The sequence below is a fragment of the Desmodus rotundus genome, chromosome 2, assembly GCF_022682495.2.
Source record: "Desmodus rotundus isolate HL8 chromosome 2, HLdesRot8A.1, whole genome shotgun sequence".
NCBI lineage: Eukaryota > Metazoa > Chordata > Mammalia > Chiroptera > Phyllostomidae > Desmodus > Desmodus rotundus.
The window spans coordinates 161344980-161366022 of record NC_071388.1 but is presented as its reverse complement, the minus strand read 5'-3'; the positions used below and the strand labels follow the sequence as shown (position 1 = coordinate 161366022).

The 21043-nt window shown below is 47.3% G+C and overlaps 1 protein-coding gene and 1 pseudogene across 1 annotated transcript; both read left to right on the top strand.

Annotated features, from left to right (window-relative positions):
- The first annotated feature begins 1484 nt into the window (after positions 1 to 1484).
- CHRNA1 (cholinergic receptor nicotinic alpha 1 subunit) lies at positions 1485 to 18298 on the top strand. Its single transcript, XM_024561551.4, has 9 exons — positions 1485 to 1604; positions 7208 to 7353; positions 7463 to 7507; positions 8584 to 8693; positions 10366 to 10561; positions 11242 to 11479; positions 14283 to 14506; positions 15674 to 15913; positions 16465 to 18298. Exons 1-9 carry the CDS (start codon positions 1562 to 1564, stop codon positions 16594 to 16596), a joined length of 1374 nt encoding a protein of 457 aa, XP_024417319.2. The 5' UTR covers positions 1485 to 1561; the 3' UTR covers positions 16597 to 18298.
- Positions 18299 to 19333: 1035 nt separating this feature from the next.
- Positions 19334 to 19554, top strand: LOC112305856 (U2 spliceosomal RNA; annotated as a pseudogene).
- Positions 19555 to 21043: the final 1489 nt, after the last annotated feature.

The window sequence follows — 21043 nt, the reverse complement described above, 5'->3', positions numbered from 1 at the left end:
GTGTTATTTCCTGCCTGTGGCTGTAGGGAGCAGTTAGTCACATTCTGTTCTTGCTTTCCAGTAATTTCCAGTCCTGGGGACAAGCTGAGAAGAGTAAATGGCAGTCGTGTTTAACAAGGTCACAGGCCTGCTCGGCAAATGGCGCCACGAAAGCAAATGGCTCTGGCTCGGTCCTTTTAAGTCTCATAAAATTTCTTCTCACATTTCACTTTCTAGAACTCAGCCACATGCGCTCACCTCGATGCAAGCCGCGAGGTGTGCTGGGGTGGAGGTGGGGATAACTCCTAGGCAGTCACAGTGCAGGGCCGTGCTGAAGGGAGAGAACCAATATTTTACTAGACAATTAGCTGATCTCCCATAATTTTAAACAGAAAAAAAACCCCGTAAATGTAAACTCTCAGCTCTCCCCTCTCCCCTCCAACTCCTTTCTCTAATTATTCGGACTCACTGGAGTGGGAAGTTTGTCAGAATGCTGTCCTTGGGCTTGAGGTGAGGGGCCTTCCTCACCTGATTCCACCGGGAAGGAAGGAAGGAAAGAAGGAACAAGCTGGGTGCCTTTACCTAACAGCTTCTTCCCTGCTGTGGTAAAAACAAAGGAAAAACCACCTCTCAAGCTGAGCAATTACTACCTGCTAGCTTTTAGGATTTTTTTTTTTTTTTTTAACAAAGGAATTGAAAGGCTGAGCCACTGCTCTCGGCTTCCCTAGTGAGCGCAGGCGGAGGACGGACTGGGTGGAAGGGAGCGGGAATCTGGCACCGGGCTTTCGCAGCAGGATGCTTCGCCATTGATTACTGTTCGCGTGAATAGCAGCACGCGGGCCGTGGGCACTTTGCTCCGGCTAATGGCCCGCTGTGGGACAGGCATTGCCTGATACAGAGAGGGGGGTTGGAACAGCCACTCTGGAAGCCAGAAAAACCAATCTTATGGAAGACGCCTTCTCCGCTAAAACCAAATGCCATCAAACCTGGACCTCTGCAGCAGCAGATCAGCGCCAGCCACACTCCTCTCAAGTTCATTTTGCCACCAGAGCCCCAGGCACGCTCAGCCTCGCGCGAACCAGAGCAGATGAATTCCGTGTGTGCGGAATGTGGACTTCTGTGATTTGGGCGGATCAGCGTCTGGCACACACAGCTGACTCTCTCTCTACTCGGACCAAGTGACCCTAATCAAATCAACCCACAGCGGCCAGGTTCTGGTTTTCACAAAAGGGGGAGGGTTGCTCATCATTCAAAATAAGTCCTTCCTTACTGTCAGTTTTTTAAAGATCTGACTCATGGTGCCTGTAAAACACAGTGCAGTTCACACTCAAGGGTGTCAAGGGTGTGGCAGTTGTGCAAAGACAGGCACTCTGTAACAGGGTGAGGCCTCAGCGCCTCCCTGGCCTCCAGGGCCCTGGGCAGCCCAGCTGTCACGGCCACAAACAGGTGGTGTAAAACAATAGCTCCGCCGAGCCGACACTCCGTCCACACCCACCAGCAGCCAAGTGTCCAGCCAGAGTGCTGGCCGGCAGCACAGGCCGCCAGTCTGCCGCCAGCCCACAGCAGCGCCCACAGCCAGCCCATGGAGCCCTGGCCGCTCCTCCTGCTCCTGGGCCTCTGCTCAGGTAAGTGCCGGTGTTGGGGGGCTCTCCTTTGAGGCTGAAGCACCAGACGCCCACAAACCAGAGTCTTGCTTGTTTGCTGGGAACACAGAGTGGCGGGCATCAGCAGCCCGAGACTGCCGTCGGTTTCTCACCAATGCTGGCTTGATCGCGTTTGTGGATAAAGATTTCTCGTTTGTGTTATCGAAATAAAATAGGAGTTGCTTGGTCAAAGGCTACAAAGCAGACGTGCTGGTCTCGCCCTCCATCAGTGCCTGGCCTCTGGCGCGCCCGTGCGACCGCATTCAGCACCACCGCTGCCCCCCCCATAGCTTTCCAATTCCAGGGACTACCGGGACTCAGTGGGCCCACTCACCGCTGCAAACAATGGGGCTAACAACCCCTTCTATCGCTCCTGGAGAGCTCTGATAATAGAGAGGATTGACTGACAGCTCCATGTGCTGGACAGAGAAACCTATTCGTACTTGTAATTAAATTCTCTCCAGAAGAAATATTTTGTAGCTTTTCAACTTCTGAAGTTAAAAGAAGTTCATATGAATGCATTCTTCCTTACTTTTTTTTTCTTTGAGGAAGTACATTATTCTAAGAAGGCCGAGGTTTGAACTGAAACCATAAAGCCTTGCGAGCCCTTGACCTGTGTTCAGCTCTGGAATGAGTCACGGCACAGCAGCTGAACGCTCTCCTGAATCCCGCGCTTCCGGGAGAGGAAATCAGGAGATGTTTGTGATAGCTTCGCACCAGAGTTCACTGGTGACATCACCCCAGCCGGGAAACCAGGCGGCTGGCATTCTGTCGCTTCTCTAACATTGCGCTGACAGACAGGCCTTCTGGGCAGAAGAGGGAAAGAGCTTTGTGATCAATGTTTTTCAATAGCAGAGTTGAGGGAAATAGCCTAAACCCGAATACATTCAGATAAATTCTATCCTATGGGATTTGGACTTGATCCAACCAGATCTGGCCTGGTGGTGATGGTGATGGTGATGGTGTGTGTGTGTGTGTGTGTGCGCGTGCAAACACTACACTCAGGGAAAATTCTTAAGTGATGTGCATAGAAATCCTTGGAAGATCTCTTAGGAAACCAAAAACCTCCAAAAATGCATGGTTAGCTACCTTAAAAAGTATGTCGTATGTATGTAGATCAACCCTAGGATTTGCTGGGATCAATTCCCACTGGTGAATTTAGAGCTGGGCGAGGCATTCCAACGTCTTCAGTTTCGTGTTATAGGGAAGCTGAGGCCAGAAGACAGGAAGTGACCTGCCCAAAAGCACTGAGCTTACACATCTTGGATCGTGGTCTCTTGGAGACCCCACTTGTTGTGTGCACAGTCAGAAAACAGCCTGAAAGTGCGAAAGGTGGCACATTACACAGCAGCAGGGCAAGAGGAGCATCACCCAAGATGATTAGTGAAGAATTCTTTTTGCCCAACCCAGTGGGCATTAAAAATACAAATTGAAACAGTATGGTACAAAAAAAAGCAAACAACTTTAACATTTTGGTTGGGTTCCCCTATTTAGAATCAATCCTTTGTGGGCAAAATTCTCATTCACATCAGGGATACATTTCCTGTGTTAGCTTAACACATAATGATCCCTGTTCTATTTATACAACATTTTTTATTACAACCTTTCCTCTCTTCTGTCTCAAGAATCCCAAGTACTTTATTGCCACCTCTCTTACAGCATATTACTTTCCAACTTGTTCACAGCTATTTATGTAAGTGACAAATGCCAGTCTTCATGAGGCTAGGAAGACAGGACTTATGTCAGATTCACCTTCAAGTGTCTCAAAGCTCTTAAAACCACGCTTTGCACACAGTGAGTGCACAAGCATCTGACGAACAAATTAAGGTTACACCATCTGAGCAAGCATGATTTTGCTGAACAGGGAGCCCTGGACATTATTTATTCGTCTGCATGGTTATTAATTTACACTCTGCATTTTAAAGAAAGTACTTACTGTGATTCATTGAGTCCGTGGGGAATTGGTCCAGTTCTCCAGCTCACAGTGGATTTAGGTATAGAACTGTATGTTTCTGACCTTAAGTCCTGTAAGGTTTCTGTCACTCCACCCTGTTTTGAAAAGGAAAAAAAGGAACAGAAAACTAATGAACCCAATCTAAGAAATGGAGACCTTTTGGGAAATTCCTGAGAAACTCATTAAGGAAGCAGCTAGGCCCCTTGTTATCGGCCAAGGTGGGAGAGGAGGGAAGGAGCGACGCTGGCTTGCTGACCGTGCCCACCCGTCTCCCAGCCCTGCCCTCCCCCCAGTGGGCCATGGGGTTGGCCTGCATAGTTTTCCTGCTACATAATGCTCACCATCTGCTCTATCTGTTGCTTTCCAGTATGTTCTTCCTGTCAAACCGGAATAAACCATCACTTGAAAATAAGCAGCCCAAGGCAATACCAAAGCAACAGCTTCAAATTCAGCGACCAAGACACTCAGTGACCCATGCCAGTCCCCTACCCTGCGGGATGAGTGGGGCCCAGGATAGACAGGCATGGGGGACAGAGGACTGCCGTGTCCCAGGGGCTCAATGCGGTGACTGCAAACGCTGGGCCTTTGGACAACATGCTCCTCTGAAGCGTCCTCAAATGCAGGTGGTTTTGGAGAGATGCCATATGAAACCTCTGTATGGATCCTTTTAGGTTCAGGAAACTTGGAAACTAGAAAGGGAGAGGCAGGCTAGGTCGGGGGTTCCCTACAGAGAGTCCAGGGAGGTCATAACAGACAGCTTGAAGCTGCACCGAGAGCTTCAAAAACCGGAATGGAAATGATACATGTACCTTTAGGGAGGTGACAAAGAGCACGGGCCCAGGTGGCAGCCCACCCATTCACAGTCCTGCCTCTAACAGTCCTGTGGGGAACCATGAAAACATCACTCAACTGTCCAAACCGCAATTTTCTCATTTGTAATGCAGGGATAAAGACTTACCTCATAGGACTATTATAAGCATGTAATGAGTTAAAACAAATACAGGGCCTTTAATAAAGCTCTATAGGCTAATTAAAGCACACTTTTGGGGGGATGAAAATGATTTCAGCTTATGGCACAACATTGGTTACTTCAAGCTGATCCAAAGTTCTAGATGAGAAATAGCAGCTGAGAGCCTAGGCTCCAGGTTTGAACCCTGGCCCCACCGCTTAGGAAACCTGGGCAAGCCACTCAACCTCTCTGTGCCTGAGTTTCCTCTTCTGTAAAGCGAGGACCAAAGTAATGCCTGCCACACCCATTATGAGGCTGGAAAGAGGTAGTATACATAAAGCATGCAGAAGAGCGGCACGTAAGGCGGACATGTCAGTTATTTTTATTAATAAAATTAGGAAGAGTAATTTCTTTTTACTTTATAATTATTTGTTGACAAACTTAAGCTGCATGGATACAAATGATATTTCAGAAAAAGGTCAAAACTATGAAAAATAAAATGGCAATAAATACGTATGTATCAACAACTGAATCTAAAAAAATGAACTAAGCAAACAAGAAGAACAAAGACAGAATCATAGATATAGGGATCATTTGATGGCTGCCAGATGGGAGGGGGGTGTAGGGGGATGGGTCAGGAGGTGAGGGGAGTAAGAAGTACAGACAGGCAGTTACAGAAGAGCCCTGGGGATGCAAAGTGCAGTATCGGGAATGGAGTAGCCAAAGAACTTACACACATGACCCGTGGACAGGAACACTGGTTGGGGATGGCCTGAGGGAGTGGGGTGGGGGTGGGGGTGGAGGGGGGCAAAGGGGGTAAAACTGGGACAACTGTAATAGCAAAATCAATAAAAAATAATTTAAGAAAAAAGAAAAGTAATAACCTGTCTTAGAAGTAGGAGGTTATTCCTGGGGAAAAAAGAGAAAGTATCTCTTCATTTAATTTTTCAAGCTGTCTTGGTCCAGGGAGGAGGTTTGAGGATTTCAGCAATAACCTGTGGAAAGGGGAGATCTGGTGACATGAATCAGGGCAAAGGGATCGTGTGTCTGCTTCCTCTCCCAGCCCTGAACCAGCAGTCCCCAATCCACGCAAGGCTTGAGTTACAAAGATCCTTCGTAAGGCAGTCTCTGGAATCTGAAACACGTTTTGTAATACGAATAACGTTGTACAGTTTCCAAGACAGCCCGCAGTACGCTCAGGAGTTAGTGCAGGGCACAGTGCAGAGTGACAGGGCTGTCATCCCAGCTCGGCCCTAGCTGCATGGCCTTGCACAAGTTGTCCAGCCTTTCAGAATCCCGGGCGAAAATGCCTGCCCGCCTGCCTCACTGGAGGCTGGCGAGGACCACATAACACTGGCCATAGAAGGGCTGTGAGCCCCAGGAATATTGATGATGTTGCTCTTCACTCTGAAAGAAAATTCAGTCAAGATTCCCTGGGGTCGCTCATGCTCCAAATAGGAGCCCCAAACCCACGTGCGCAAACCCAGGTGAGCAAAGCACTGTCTTAATAACAACTGGGACATGGACCCACCAGCAGTGATTTTTTCAAAAAACTATGGTAAAATGCAGATGATATAAAATTGACCATGGTAAAATACACATACATAAAATTACCATTTTAAAGTGAACTATTTAGTGGCATTAAGTACATTTAACACGTTATGCAGCCACCACCACTATCTAGTTTTGTATCTCTTCATGGTCCCAAAGGGAAGCCCTGTACCCATTAGCTGTCACTCCCGCTTCCCCTGTCCCTCTGTCCCTGGTAACCCCTAATCTGCTCCCTATCTCTACGGGCTAACCTATTTTGGACATTTCATATAAATGGAATCATACAATATGTGCCCTTTTGTGTCTGGTTTCTTTCATCTAGCACAAGGTTTTAAAGGCGAATCCATGTTGTATGAGCCAACATTCCATTCCTTTTTCTGGCTGAATAGTATTCCACTGAATGGTGTTATACCACACCTTGTTCATCCACTTACCTGCTGTTGATGGACGTTTGGGTTGTTTCCATCTTTTAGCCCTTGTATATAGTACTGCTAAGAACACTCAGGTACAAGTTTTTGTGCGAACAGTTCTTTCGGGATACACCCAGAAGTGGAATTGGTAGGTTGTATGCTAACTCTGTGCTTAACTTGTGTGAGGGACCCCCAAATGTTATCCACAGTGACTGCGCCATTTATATTCTCATCAGCAATATATAAGGGCCCCCATTTCTCCAGTGTCACCAATACTTGTCACTGTCAACTTTGTTCACTATGGCCAACCTGATGGGTGTGAACAGCACTGATTTTCGGCTGTCCCTAGCATCCGAGACCAGCCCATCTGACTGGTCATTACACCATGCCCAGACTCTGAAATGCTGAGAGTAGGTTTGGGGGATCTTTCTTCCCGTGTGCACATGTTTCTAGCAATCTCAATTCAGCCAGAAGCTGCCTTAAGAAATGTCCTCTGTCCCAAGTACACGTGTCATGATAATCTGGCACGCCCCACTGGGAAGGGACCACACCAGCAGCTGAGCTTGGAAGGGACTCCAGGAAACCCTAGCTGCGTTTGGGAGCCCTTCGACAAGGGCTGATGCGAGCCTCCCGTTAGCTGGCCGCACCTCAGTTCCTCGTGTTAGCGTATGTGGAGGCGGGGAGCAGAGTCTGACAGTGTGCATGTCATTTGCTGCCTCAGCCGGCCTCGTCCTGGGCTCTGAACACGAGACCCGTCTGGTGGCAAAGCTATTCGAACACTACAACAGCGTGGTGCGGCCAGTGGAAGACCACCGCCAGGCAGTGGAGGTCACCGTGGGCCTGCAGCTGATACAGCTCATCAGCGTGGTGAGAGCAGAGGCCTCTGGGCCCCCCACGGCACCCAGTCTCACCCCAGAGCACCCTCCCCTTCACTCCCTTCCCTGCCCCCTAAAGATGGGGTCTTATCTTTTTTCAGGATGAAGTGAATCAGATAGTAACAACCAACGTTCGGCTGAAACAGGTATTTCAGTGAGACCGTTGCATTTATGTTGTTTGTATTCACTCTGAAATTGAACCTGGACCCAGAGTAAATCAACTTCAATTGAAGGGATATATACTAAAACGGTACAGTGAGTATTTTGGGACAGTGGGATTATGGGTCACATTTGCTGGTGTGTGTTTGTTTTTACTTTGTGCCTTTTCTGTGTGCATTAGTTTGCCAGGGCTGCCATAACAAAGCCACAAATTGGGTGGCTAAAACCACAGAGATATGTTGTCTCACAGTTGTTGAAGCCAAAAGTCCAAAGTCGAGGTATCAGCAGAAGGGGTTCTTCTGAGGGCTGTGGGCGAGAGTCTGCCCTGCCCCTCTCCTTTGCAGGTAGTTGGCCGGGTTCATGTCCTCACGGCGTTCTTCCTGACTGTGCCTCTGTTGGAAATGTCCCCTTCTCGTAACTAACTCATTGGGTTAGGGCCCACCTTATTGAACTTATTTTAACTTAATAACCTCACTAAAGACCCTACCTCTCAATAGGGTCCTTTTCTGAGGTACTAGGGGTTGGGACTTCCACATATGAGTTTTGGGGAGACAAAATGCAATCCATAACATTGTGTATTTACGGTTATGCTGCATTGGCCATATATTACTTTTATAATGTAGAAAAATATACTTTTGAAAAATGATGCTGCCTACTTCAGGAAAGATGTTCACAGCAGGGACATTCTCCCTCCTGGGGGCTGGGGGCACTGTGGCATGATTGATCTGCCACCACCCAGTGGCATGACTTGGGGGCACCTTTGTTTCCCCATCTGTAAAATGGGGTCAGTGGCCATTCCAACCTCACAGGGTTGTTTGAGGACGAAATGACCAATATCAGGAAATGCTTACAATAGCGCCTGCACGTAGCCAGTCAGCAGAAGTGTTGGCTGGTAACTAAATTGCTAACTAAAGTGAAAGCTGAATTCTGAACGCAGCCTTTCTTATGGTAGCACAGTTTCTGTTGCTATCTGAAGTATCATACCCACCAGAGCTCTTGACAACCCTACATTGTTTTTAAAATGTTTTGAGCTTTCTAATCAGCTAAGCGTCTTCATTTCTAGCAATGGGTAGATTACAACCTAAAATGGAATCCAGATGACTATGGCGGCGTGAAGAAAATTCACATTCCCTCGGAAAAGATCTGGCGCCCAGACATCGTGCTCTATAACAAGTAAGCAAAACAGCCAGGGAGGGAAGGAGACTTTCCTGGGGAGCCCAAGTGCCCTAGCAGAAGGGCCGCCCCTGTCGGTATGCTTCAAAAACCGAGAGCCAAGCTGCCCTGCTAGGGCGCCATATGGTGTCTCGTGTTATGAAGAGGAACAATTATCAGAGCCAAATTGAGTCAGGGCTGTGGGTGGAGGACATTTAATCCCTGAGAGCTCCTGAAGGGTGGATGGCAACTATCCAAGGAACCCAAACTTGCTATGATTGAGTTCCTTGGAACCGAATGTCCTTCCTGCCAGTAGGTCTGAGCCTCCCGGGGTCATTATTCATCACACCCTCACGGCAGCCGTGCTGCTGACGGCCCGGGACGCCCGTGTAGCCCACCCGGGGGCTCCGTGACAGACTGCATGTCACAAAACTATAATGTGATTCAAGACACTCTGCTCTAATGACATGTTCATTACCATACATCCTTCATTTGTCAGGGCCTGTGCATCGCAAAGCACACCCTTCCCAGGCAGGAGCATTTAATACTGGCCTAGAGGGCTCACGGCTGACATGCTGCAGCTCGTGTGTGGGGTAAGCCGGCGGTGCGAGGTGGCAGACTTACCAGGGGAGGTGGCAGTGGCCAGTGAGTGGAAAGGATGCCCTTTATGGCCAACCCCCTCTCCTTTGATTTTCTACCCACTTATTTTCCCGTTATAACTGGGATTCAAGCTTGAGTCAAATGATCCAATCACTTCTGTAAACTTTTCGGACAGTTGTGCTAATAGGGCAAAGTGTCCTGGTTTAGTAAAGTTTCTCTCCCAATAAGAATGTGAGGGAAGCGAGGAACTCCTCTTCTCCTTCTGACCAGCTTGTTCAGGAACACCTGGCGGGGAGAGGACCCTGTGTGACCCGCGTAAAGGGAGAGGCTGATGACGTGGCCCTCTGCTCTTTGGAAAGGCCCGACAGTGCAAGTTTTCTGGATAGAACTCCATCCCAAGGAAAAGTCAATGGGAAGAAAATCTCTTGACTTATGAAGTGAGGTGGCAACAGATGTTGTACGTCCCTGAAAGCCCACCGAGACGACCCCACCCCCTGCCTGACACCGGTGTCCGGCCCTGGGCCGTGGCCGGGGACGAAAGCTGTTTGCAGGACAGGACCCGCTCGCTGAGTACGGCCCACACCGCAGAAATGGCCCTTTGTGATTTTTAATATCTACCATGGCAGATATTTATTAATGAGAAATCACTGCCAACATTTGAAAATTGGGAAATATCACATCAAAATCTGGGAGGTTTTAGCCTGTCTAGAAAACTCCCACATTAAAAAATATGGAAACTTTGGATTTAGAAATGGGGAGTTTTAGCTTCTGAGGAAAAATCCAATAATCTGCCAATAATCTGGAGATTATGACTAATACTACTAAGCACTGGAAAGAAAAAAGCTTGGATGCAATGGATCCATGTTCCCTGTTATTTCTTTAAAACTGAAGATTCCCAGGTTCCTCCCGAGATAACGCGGTTCGGTGCTTACAGGGTGCTCAGGAATCTCTATGTTAACATACAGCCCAGTGATTCTTATCACCAGACAAATCTGGGAAACCCTGACATAGGTAAGAAGCAACACTGCCTGAAAGAAAGCTATAATTAGCACCTGAATAATTAACAGCTATCTCTTCTTTGGTCCCATCGTAGTGCAGATGGTGACTTTGCCATCGTCAAGTTCACCAAAGTGCTGCTGGACCACACTGGCCACATCACGTGGACACCTCCGGCCATCTTTAAAAGCTACTGTGAGATCATCGTCACCCACTTTCCCTTTGATGAGCAGAACTGCAGCATGAAGCTGGGCACCTGGACCTACGATGGCTCTGTGGTGGCCATCGACCCGGTAGGCGGTGACCCCGTGCAGTGAGGGTGGGTGCAGGAAAGGCAGGATTCAGGCCTTCCACTCTGCCCCTTCTCAATCACAGGCTCTCAGCACCATCGAGAACTTGGGGAATCATCTAGCTAGATGGTTCTCAGTTGGTTGGTAAGCTTCTTGATGTGTTGCACATGAGAATCACCTGGGAGCTTAAATGAAGTCCCAAGAATTTGGATTTAATCAGTCTGGGGTGAGGCTGGGGCACCAATAAGTTTTAAAGATTTTATTTATTTATTTTTAGAGGGAGGGGAAGGGAGGGAGAAAGAAAGGGAGAGAAACATCAATGTGTGGTTGTTTCTGGCACACCCCCTCCTGGGGATCTGGCCCGCAACCCAAGCATATGCCTTGACTCAGAATTGAACTGGTGACCCTTTGGTTCACAGGTTGGCACTCAATCCACTGAGCCACACCAGCCAGGGCAGGCACCAATATGTTTTAAAGCTCCTAAGGTGGCTTGAATCCCAGTAGTTCCAACCCCCTTATTTTATAGGAAAGTAACCTGAGCCCCCAAAGCGGAAGTGACCCGGGTTCCCACCTGGGTGTGAGAGAGCACTGGAATCTGTTGCCTTGTCACAGATGACTACGAAACCCTGCCCCTCCTCAGGGTGACATGGCTGGGTTTTGAAAGTTTCATTTCATCTTCTCAGGAAAGCGACCAGCCGGACCTGAGCAACTTCATGGAGAGCGGGGAATGGGTGATCAAGGAGGCCCGTGGCTGGAAGCACTGGGTGTTCTACGCCTGCTGCCCCTCCACCCCCTATCTGGACATCACCTACCACTTTGTCATGCAGCGCCTGCCCCTCTACTTTATTGTCAATGTCATCATTCCTTGCCTGCTCTTCTCCTTCTTAACTGGCCTGGTGTTCTACCTGCCCACAGACTCAGGTGGGTACAGTTGCCATGGCTGCAACTGCTGATGCTAACAGATTTGGGCTGCTGTTTTGGGGAAAGCCAGAAATAATTATAGGCTAGTCAGCAAGTACAGGCAGACAGACAGAAATCCTCATCACTGGGAGGACATACTTACCGAGTGGCCGTGTCCAGTGGAGAAAGCCACCGTGGACGGAGCTCACAGCTGGAGCAGACTGCAGAGCAGGCCGAGAGTTGAGCATGACCCTGAAGATGCACATGTATAGCTCAGTCTAGTTAACGTGAATAGCCACCCATACCTATCTGTTGAACACCTACCATGTGCCCGGACATGTGCTGGATCACAGGCACTCCTCACGCCACCTCCACTCTGCGGTCACTGCTCTCTACTGACTGACCCGGGTCTTGCCTCTTTTGTTCACCACTGGCCACTTGAAAGTAGCCTCTGCCTGTCTGTTTTCCAGATGGCAGCATCTTTATACACAAGACCATACTTCCCAAGTGGCAATGCTTTCTCACATATCAGCCCAAACGATGCCGCACCTCCTACTGAGTCATCACATCTGTGACACAATTTCACCAAACAACAACGATGCACAGAAAACAGGGGGAGGGGATGTATGCCTGCCAGCGAGCCCCTGCTCATGAACAACGTGTGGCTGACGTGTGGGGAAGACAGAGAGAAGGCACAGACAGTTCTCAAAGTTACGACAGGTCACAATTTTATCAAAGTGATAAAAAAAAAGACCTCACACAACTCTTTATCCGACTTTCCGACAAGGAAAAAAAGATGATGCGTTCACTCACTTGACACACAGCGCTTGCTCAAGAACTGTTACGTAGCAGGAATACCGTAGAAAACAAGGCAGAATTTGCCCCTACAGAAAGTATGTTCTAGCGATTGTATCTGTTTTTAAACACATGATCACAAACAAGTATTTTTTCAGCTTTCTAATCAAACAAAGCACCTTAAAGGGAAGAGAGAAAACACTAGTCAGGGCACTATGGAAGTGAATCCCAGTTTCTATAAATGTTAAGTGGTTTATGCTTGGAAAGCATTTAGAACAGTGAGACTGCTTCACGAATGGTAGCTATTACTATTAGTGCTATTATTGTTCAAGAAACGTAATGGAACATGATCAATATTTAATATTTATAATTCTGTCTTCATTTTCACTTTTAAAGGCTTTTCTCCTCACTAGGTAGAACTGGTAATTTCTCGTTTGCACTTGCTCTGTATCCTGCTCTGTACTCCTAGCATCTAGAAGCATCCAGGACGGGGGCAGAGCTCCATACTGGCAAGCAGGGAAACGCAGGGTTTCCCAGGACACAATCAGCAAGACGAGCCGAGGGAAGTCCCCACCAATGGCTCTCTTCTGCCTCTAAGGTGGTCAGTCCCCACAAAAACATCTCACTGCCAGTCAGTCCCTGCCCTTCTTGTCTGCCACACTAGCCTAACTAAGACTCCAACAGGGAATTGTTGATCCTGCAGTTGCAGGGCCAGGAGAAAAGGTGGGGGCAGGGGACTCTCTAGTTCCTTACTATGAAAAACAGAACCAAAACCAAATTATCCTCTTCAAAGGAAAGTAAGTGGTGTGAAATCATTGATTTCATTTTCTCAGCTTGGGTCTTACAGCTTGCTCCCATAATGAGAAAATTGTACAGGCACTTCTGGACTGCCCACCCATCTGCAGGGTCACAAGGAGGCCAGGCTTCGGTTCAGTTTTGTGAGGTTTATTATGACATTTTGCTGCAGATGGAAAACCTGCCACCTGGGGTCTAGCATGCCACCCAGCTTGTGTAACTCGGTTCTCTGGGCTCTGCCAAGAAATAGAATTCTGGACCTGGTCGGTGTGGCTCGGTTGGAGCATCATCCCATACACCAAAGGGTTGTGGGTTCAATTCCTGGTTGGGACATGTAGGGGAGGCAACCAATCAATGTTTCTCTCTCTCTCTCTCTTTCTCTCCCCCTTTCCTTTCTAAAATTGATAAACATATTTTTTAAAATTTTCTTAAAGATTTATTTATTTAGAGAGAGGAGAAGGAAGGGAGAAAGAGAGGGAGAGAAACACCAATGTGCAAGAGAAACATTGATCGATTGCCTCTCACATGCCCCCAGCTGAGGACCAGGCCAACACCAGGCATCTGTCCTGATGAGGAATCGAACCGGCAACCTTTTGGTTTGCAGGCCATCATCCAATCCACTGAGCCACACCAGCCAGGGCTATTTTTGTTTTTATTTTAAAAAAAGAAATAGAATTCTGAGGCATGAGATGAAGTAGTCATTTCCTGCTTGTCAGCAGAGTTAAGGCGCCAAGGTGTCACAGGAAATTCTACCCAACAAATTTCCCCAGAATGAGGATTTGAGAAGAGCCTGTCACATTCTTCTCACCCTGGGGTTTTGGTGGTGTCTTAGTCTGTGAGAGCAGCCATAGCAAAGGACACAGACTGGGTAGCTGGAAAAAAGAGAAATTTAGGATCTCACAGTTCCGGAAGCTGAAGTCTGAGATTGAGGTATCAGCAGGGTTGGTTTCCTCTGGGGTCTCGTCTCTCTCCTCGGCTTACAGGCGCTGGTCTTCTCCCTGTGTCCTCCCCTGGTCTTCCCTCCCTGCGTGGATCTGTGTTCTAATGTCCTCTACTTATAAGGACACCAGCCACATTGGATGAGGGCCCACCCCTGAGACCCTCTTTAAAGGCCATATCTCCCAGTACAGTCACTGAGGGGAGGAGGCTTAGGACTTCAACGCCTAAATTGGGGAGGAGTAACCATTCGGGCCATGACAGGGTGGCTGTTGTGTTTCTTCCTCATTTTGCCCAGGAGAAAAGATGACTCTGAGCATCTCCGTCCTGCTGTCTTTAACCGTGTTCCTTCTGGTCATCGTGGAGCTGATCCCCTCCACCTCCAGTGCCGTGCCCTTGATTGGGAAATACATGCTCTTCACCATGGTCTTTGTCATCGCGTCCATCATTATCACTGTCATCGTCATCAACACACACCACCGCTCCCCCAGCACCCACGTCATGCCGGAGTGGGTGCGGAGGGTGAGTGAGCGAGGCCCCTGCTGACTCTGCACAGGGCAGCCGTTCCCTCGAGGACTCTGTGGGCTCCCCACCCCAAACACCATGGCCTGCGGAATTCTGGCCATCCCTGTGGTGCTCGGAACTGAAAGTCCTCTCTGGGCTCTAGGGGATTTTTGGAAGGAAATTTCTTGGGCCCCTTTCTAGAGATAAAGAACTTATGTAGCTTCCTCAGAGAGAGAAGAAAAACAGAATTAACAAAGCTCACCTGTAATTCAAGCTTAAAGAATCTCTTTGATTAGAGAAGATACAAATAACTGTCTTTTTATTGAAATGCTGTGAAATTCTTGAGATTTCTGCGTGAATGTCTTCTGGCCTGTGAACAGGTTGCTTGATTTTTGCTGGTACAATCATCTGCATAGAATAAGGGCTAGAAATGGAGGAGAGGCTTGAGAGATTGTCCAAAAGTGAGTTTTAGTGGGGATCTCGGTCTCAAGTATCTATGTTTTTGAAATTTAAAATATGTTAAATTTCAAATATGTCAGGTTTTTTAAAAAATAAAACTTCACAGACACACAAATAACTAGGATCTTTTGTGTAAAATTCAAAAGATTTGTCATGAATTGACAGAGAAACTACTGCTCACAATGTATTTTTTGAAGAAGAAACAGTCCCTGTTTCTATTAAGACTGTTAAGTGACTCCCAGCAATACCTATGTTGCATTTTTTCAGCAACAAGAAACAAAAGAAAATAGTCCAGCTGTTTTGTGGGGCCAGAACCTTATACATTTTTTAGCTCGAGGGGCCCTTTCCTTAACCATAGGATCAGGAGAGCTCGTGGCCTTGAAAGAAGCAGATACCTGTAGGGGGTTCCCAAACTAGGCATCACTGGTTTCTTACCAGCACTTTTGGTTTCTTGAGTTCGAGAGCTGCGCACATGCTCCCTCCAGTGGTGAAAGGCTCACATGACAGAATCACCACTGTTAACCATAGTAATTTGGCAGGCCACAGGCTAGGTATATGAAGGAATCCTTGAGGAAGTGTGGTATAGTCCTTTTGTTTTCAGGACGAAGAGGCTGAGGCAGAGAAGCCGAACGGCTTGCCTAAAGTTACATTGCTAATTCAAAGTCAGAGTTTGATGCTCACCCCGCTAGCAATTATTCTCATAAGTGGATTTCTTTCTTATGTTAGGTTTTTATCGACACCATCCCAAATATCATGTTCTTCTCCACAATGAAAAGACCATCCAGAGAAAAACAAGACAAAAAGATTTTTACAGAAGACATTGATATTTCTGACATTTCTGGGAAGCCTGGGCCTCCCCCCATGGGCTTCCACTCTCCCCTGATCAAACACCCCGAGGTGAAAAGCGCCATCGAGGGCGTCAAATACATCGCGGAGACCATGAAGTCAGACCAGGAGTCCAACAATGTAAGCTTTGTGGCATGAAGCCCACACCTCTGGGTTTGAATAACCAAAGGCTTGAGCACAGGTGAATGGGTTTGGCTTGATGGACAGGGTGGGGTCTTAGAGGCAGCACCTGACCCAAGATAAGCCTTGGGGCCCACCTCTAGGCCACCTTGGTAAGTCATCATTGTGAATGATCTATTCAAAGAATAAAGATCTTGCCGTGGCTGGTGTGGCTCAGTGGATTGAGTGCCAGCCTGTGAACCAAAGGGTCAGCCAGTTCAATTCCCAGTCAGGGCACAACCCAGTGCCTGGGTTGTGGGCCAGGTCCCCAGGTGGGGGCATGTACAAGGCAACCACACTTGATGTTTCTCTCCCTCTCTTTCTCCCTCCCTTCCCCTCTCTCTAAAAATAAATAAATAAAATATTTAAAAAAAAATAAAGAGCATAATGCCAGCCAAAGGATGTCGAGGGCTTTGAGATCTATGGTTAAGCGGGCTGGAGAGGATGCACAGACGAACACTGTGAGCCTAATGACCACCTCAAGGAGATTCTCACACTCCCTTCTCCCCCAGGCGGCCGAGGAATGGAAGTATGTTGCAATGGTGATGGACCACATTCTCCTTGGAGTCTTCATGCTCGTCTGTATCATCGGAACCCTGGCTGTGTTTGCAGGTCGGCTCATTGAATTAAATCAGCAAGGATGAGCAGAGAGCTCAGCTGAGCCCGGCTCCGCCCAGCACCAGGCAGAGAGAGAAAGGCGGGGCAAACAGGAAGACTTGTCCACTTGGATATCAGTTCACTTATCGAACATTTTCTGTATTTATGATTAATGATAATAATGTACACTTACGTGAGGTTGTGGCCTCAAAGTGTTTTCACATTGCTTCTCCCTTCAATCTGAGTCAGCCCGGAGAGTGAACCCTGTTCAATAAAGGAAACAGGGTCCCTACAAGAAGTATTCACTGCCAATGGCATCTGGAAGAGTTTTGTCCAGAATAGCTGAGGTTTTCTGTTGGTTTGTTTTTCTACTTTTTTTTTAAGCAAAGTATGTATCCTTTGCTTAAAAGCTAGTTTTATGCCCACTAGGAAAGCCCCATTTACCAGTCCCAAATAGATAAAGCAGTTGATCTGGAGAGAAAAGAGGCAGTAGAAAGGCAATAGGTGAATTCTAGAATGGCCACTAAAATGCAAATTGCATCAAACCCCCATGTCTTAAAGTACATGTCTAGGACTGGGAGGTGAGGGACGTGTTTCTCAGTCTAACACGGCACCGGAGTTTGACGCTCTGGGTTTGTATGGAGTGGAAGGGCCAGGCCCTGAGGGTATTGTCTCACGTACACGATTTATTTCATCCTCACAACTATCATACAAATAAGAAAACTGAACTTGAGGGAGGTTAAGTTCATTGCCTAAACTATCAAAGAAAAGAGCTGGGATTCAAACCTAGAATGAATCTGTGTTCCAAGCAGCTCTGGGCTGAGTCAGTTCACCTGTTCCTTGCTCTCCTGGCTACCCCTGGCTCAACCTAGGCCATTCTGTAACTGGTCAGTGTCTCCAGAGCTTTGGCGTTAGTGTCAACCATCTTTCTGCCTTCCCAATTACCCTTCCTGCCTGTTTTTCTCCACAGCGACCTTCTCGCCACAATGTAATTCACCCAGAACTAGAATATGTGCCGCTCTGGGCTCAGAGCAGCAGAACACATCTGCCCATATCAGGGGAGCGGGCGGTTGCCCTGCTGGGTGGCCTGACAGAACCCAGGAGGCCTCAACCCACTTCTCCGTGGGGATCCCGCTCATGCACCCATGGCAAGACTGAGTGCCTCCATCTTAAACTAAATGGAAGACAGTTTGGTGGCTCCTCAAGAAACCAAGCACAGAATTATCATATGACCCAGCAATTCCACTCCCAAAAGAATTGAAAGCAGGGAATTGAACAGACCCTTGTGTGCCAGTGTTCACTGCAGCATGTGAAAAGGTGGAAACAACCCAAGCGTCCATCAGTGGATGAGCAAAATATAGTATAGACACGCAATGGGATGTTATTCAGCCTTAAAGAGGAATGAAATTCTGACATATAATATGGGTCAGCCTTGAAAACGTACTAAATGAAGTAAGCCAGACACAGAGGGACAGATAGCATATGACTCCACTTACATGAGGTACCCAGCGTAGGCAATTCTTTGAGATAGAAAGTAGAGTGGTGATTACCAGGGTTCAGCAGAAGGGGCGAGTTATTGCTTAATGGGCAGAGTTTCGGTTTGGGATGCTGAGAAAGTTCTGGAAATGGGTCGTGCTGATGGTTGTACAACCTCCTGAATGTAGTTAGTGCCACGGAATTGTACAGTAAAGGACAGTTAAAGTGATAAAATTTGTGTTATGAATATTTACCACAATAAAAAGTGTTGTTTTTAAAAAATCCCAAACTGTTCCTTGCTTATCCTTAAAACTGGTCCCTGGGTGAGGATTAGTTGAAAATGGGTCACCAAGAGAGAAAATAGTTTCATCTCGAAGGAGTATTCCCCTCTTCTCCACAACATCCGTAAGGGCTCTAGCTCCCTCCTAGAACCAAGTCCCAACAGGTTCTCCCTCAGAGGGTCAGCCTGGAAACAGAGAACAGGGAAATCGCCCCCCTTCAAATTTAAACCACTTTTGGGAGAGCAGCCCATCCACCACCCGGGGGGCTACCCTGAGGGTGGCACAGTGAGCAGAGTGAGGGGCTCCCTGTCCCTGCCCAGCCCTCGGGGCACCTCTCCCCCCAATTTTTCTTTCCTCTCTATCTGCCAGGGAAGCCCTGCTAAGGTGCTTTGTGTAGAAGTTTTGTGTTGGTTTTTTTTAGCCAGAAAAATAAACCTCTTGAGCAATCTTTATTTTATGAACATCAACCAAACATAGAGTTTTAAGCCTGGGTTTCCACTCTCCTTTCAGTAGCCTTCTGCTACATACCACGTGTCTCTTTACAGTCTTTTCTGGTGAGCCCAATTTCATTTCCCCACTTAGAATCTTCCCAGAGAACAAAGATTGTATTTTATTTATGTTTATATCCTCGGGTTATGTAAATGCTCGAAAATGTGTTGAATACATTAAGAGATAAGCGAATGAGTGGTAAGCAGTGTAAATTGTCTTGAGAGCCCCCTCATTCTCTAGTTAACATCCGATTGGTGTAATTGGTGAAAACAAATGGCTTCAGCTGTGTCAGTACGAGTTTCTTACACTTCTGTGCTTGTTCACAGGATCGCCACAGGCTTCACAACCTGAGAATGTGCATAATTCTAGGCAAAGCAAGTCTGTGAGCACTTCCCACACATCTCTAAAGACAGCTTCTCCCAGCACAGCTGCCCTACATGTCAGAGCCCTACCCAGCTGTAAAGGCCTTTGCCTCCAGAAAACTTTCCCCACCGCTGGCTGCCCATGCTGGGCCAGGCTGTTTAAAATTTCCTTTATTATCACTTCTCGGCCTTTTGGTTAAGATCAAGTGTAGTATCTGCTCTTATCAGTTTAAAATTTTCTTTATCACATACATGGGACCTGATGAGCCCCTGTGATGTCCGCTTCACTAATTACTTTATGGATGTCAACTTCTGTCTTCAATGAGACTGTCCCTACCTGACAAAGGACGCTGGGGTCTTGCTACCCATAGTTCCTGTGGGACCCTGGGCAAATTACTTAACCCTGCTGGGTCTCAGAGTAAGACATGTGGATGGAGACGTCTTCTCCGAGGCCCTGGGGAGGCGGAGACACTCTGCAGAGGCCCCTTAAATCACACCTTTCAGGGCAAAGATCATGCCCTGAACTGCTTTCTATCCCCCACCGAACCCAGGAGAGGCTGCATTACCTACTGTGTCCACAAATATTTGTCGAATTTTCCTCCGTACATTTTATTAAGACGTTCACATACCATAAAACTCACCATGTGAAAGTGGTTGTTAGTATATTCATGAGGCAGTGTACCATCATCACTGTATAATTGTAGTGCATTTTCATCCACCCATGTGTTATATTTCTTTTAAGCTTTATTTTGTTTTTGATGAATCAGTTATCTTTTGACTAGATTACACTAAATATAATTATTCTACTTTACAATCACTAATAGTAATTACTGTATGTCAGACACCATCTCGAGTACTTTATGAGTAATAAACCCAGTATGGTAAGTTTCATCAGCATCAGCATCCTGTTACTGATGGAGAAGCTGAGACGTGGAAAGGCAGGAATCTTGCCAGGACCACCACGCAGCTCCAAGTGGCAGAGATGGGATTTGAACCCAAGACTCCTTCAGTCCATGCTCCTCAGCACTCCTGCTCCCTCCTGACCAGAGCACGAGGGTTTCACAAACAACTAGCCAAAACCAAGTAAACATATAACCCTTAAGCATTAAGAACCTGTTCCCCGCCCCCCATATTTATCAGTCACCCTTGGCTGTTACTTTTTCTAACTGTGAGAGAACTGTCCACTGCGGGCCCCAGGCTAGGCTATGCAGGTGACGCGAAACCCCAGAAGGCCCGAGGTCACCCTCCAGAAGTGACAGTGTGAAACAACAGCGCAGGTGGCGGGTGACGCCCAGACACGGGCCGTCAGACTTGGGAGTCTGGCCGCTGATGATGGCAGAAAGCTGGGACTTAGCATTACAAGAAGAATCATAATGAAATAGTTCTTTTCTCTAAGATAAAATTCAGATTCTTTTTTTAAATTTTGTTAAAGATTATTTCTTTATCTTCAGAGAGAGAGAGAGGCAGAGAAACATCAATGTGTGGTTGCCTCTGGAGAGCCACCTACTCAGGACCTGGCCTGTGACACAGGCATGTGCTGTGACTGGGAATCAAACCAGCGACCTTTTGGTTCAGAGGCCAGCACTCAATCCACTGAGCTACACCAGCTAGTGCTGGCTTCTTAACATAGGTTGAATTGGGTCATGAATTAGGCAAATGTTCTTTCACTTTAAGCTCTTTTCTTTTCTTCTCAGAGAGCGGAAAGCACACTGATCACTGTTTACCTTAATAATACCACCTCCCATATTTAAATTATCTTACACTTTATTTGATAGAAATGGTGAGTGGATTTCATTTTGGTAACTTAAGTTTTAAAAAAATGTACAGTCACTTGGGAGCTTGCTATGGGGAGAAATCTGTGGAGAATCATTTAGTAAAGCAAGAAG

Excerpts from the sequence above, each read along its gene's own strand:
- CHRNA1 (XM_024561551.4), top strand. The coding sequence starts at position 1,562 with ATGGAGCCCTGGCCGCTCCTCCTGCTCCTGGGCCTCTGCTCAG. Across the intron at positions 8,694-10,365 it reads GACATCGTGCTCTATAACAA|TGCAGATGGTGACTTTGCCA; the intron begins GTAAGCAAAACA and ends GTCCCATCGTAG. Across the intron at positions 15,914-16,464 it reads CAGACCAGGAGTCCAACAAT|GCGGCCGAGGAATGGAAGTA; the intron begins GTAAGCTTTGTG and ends CTTCTCCCCCAG.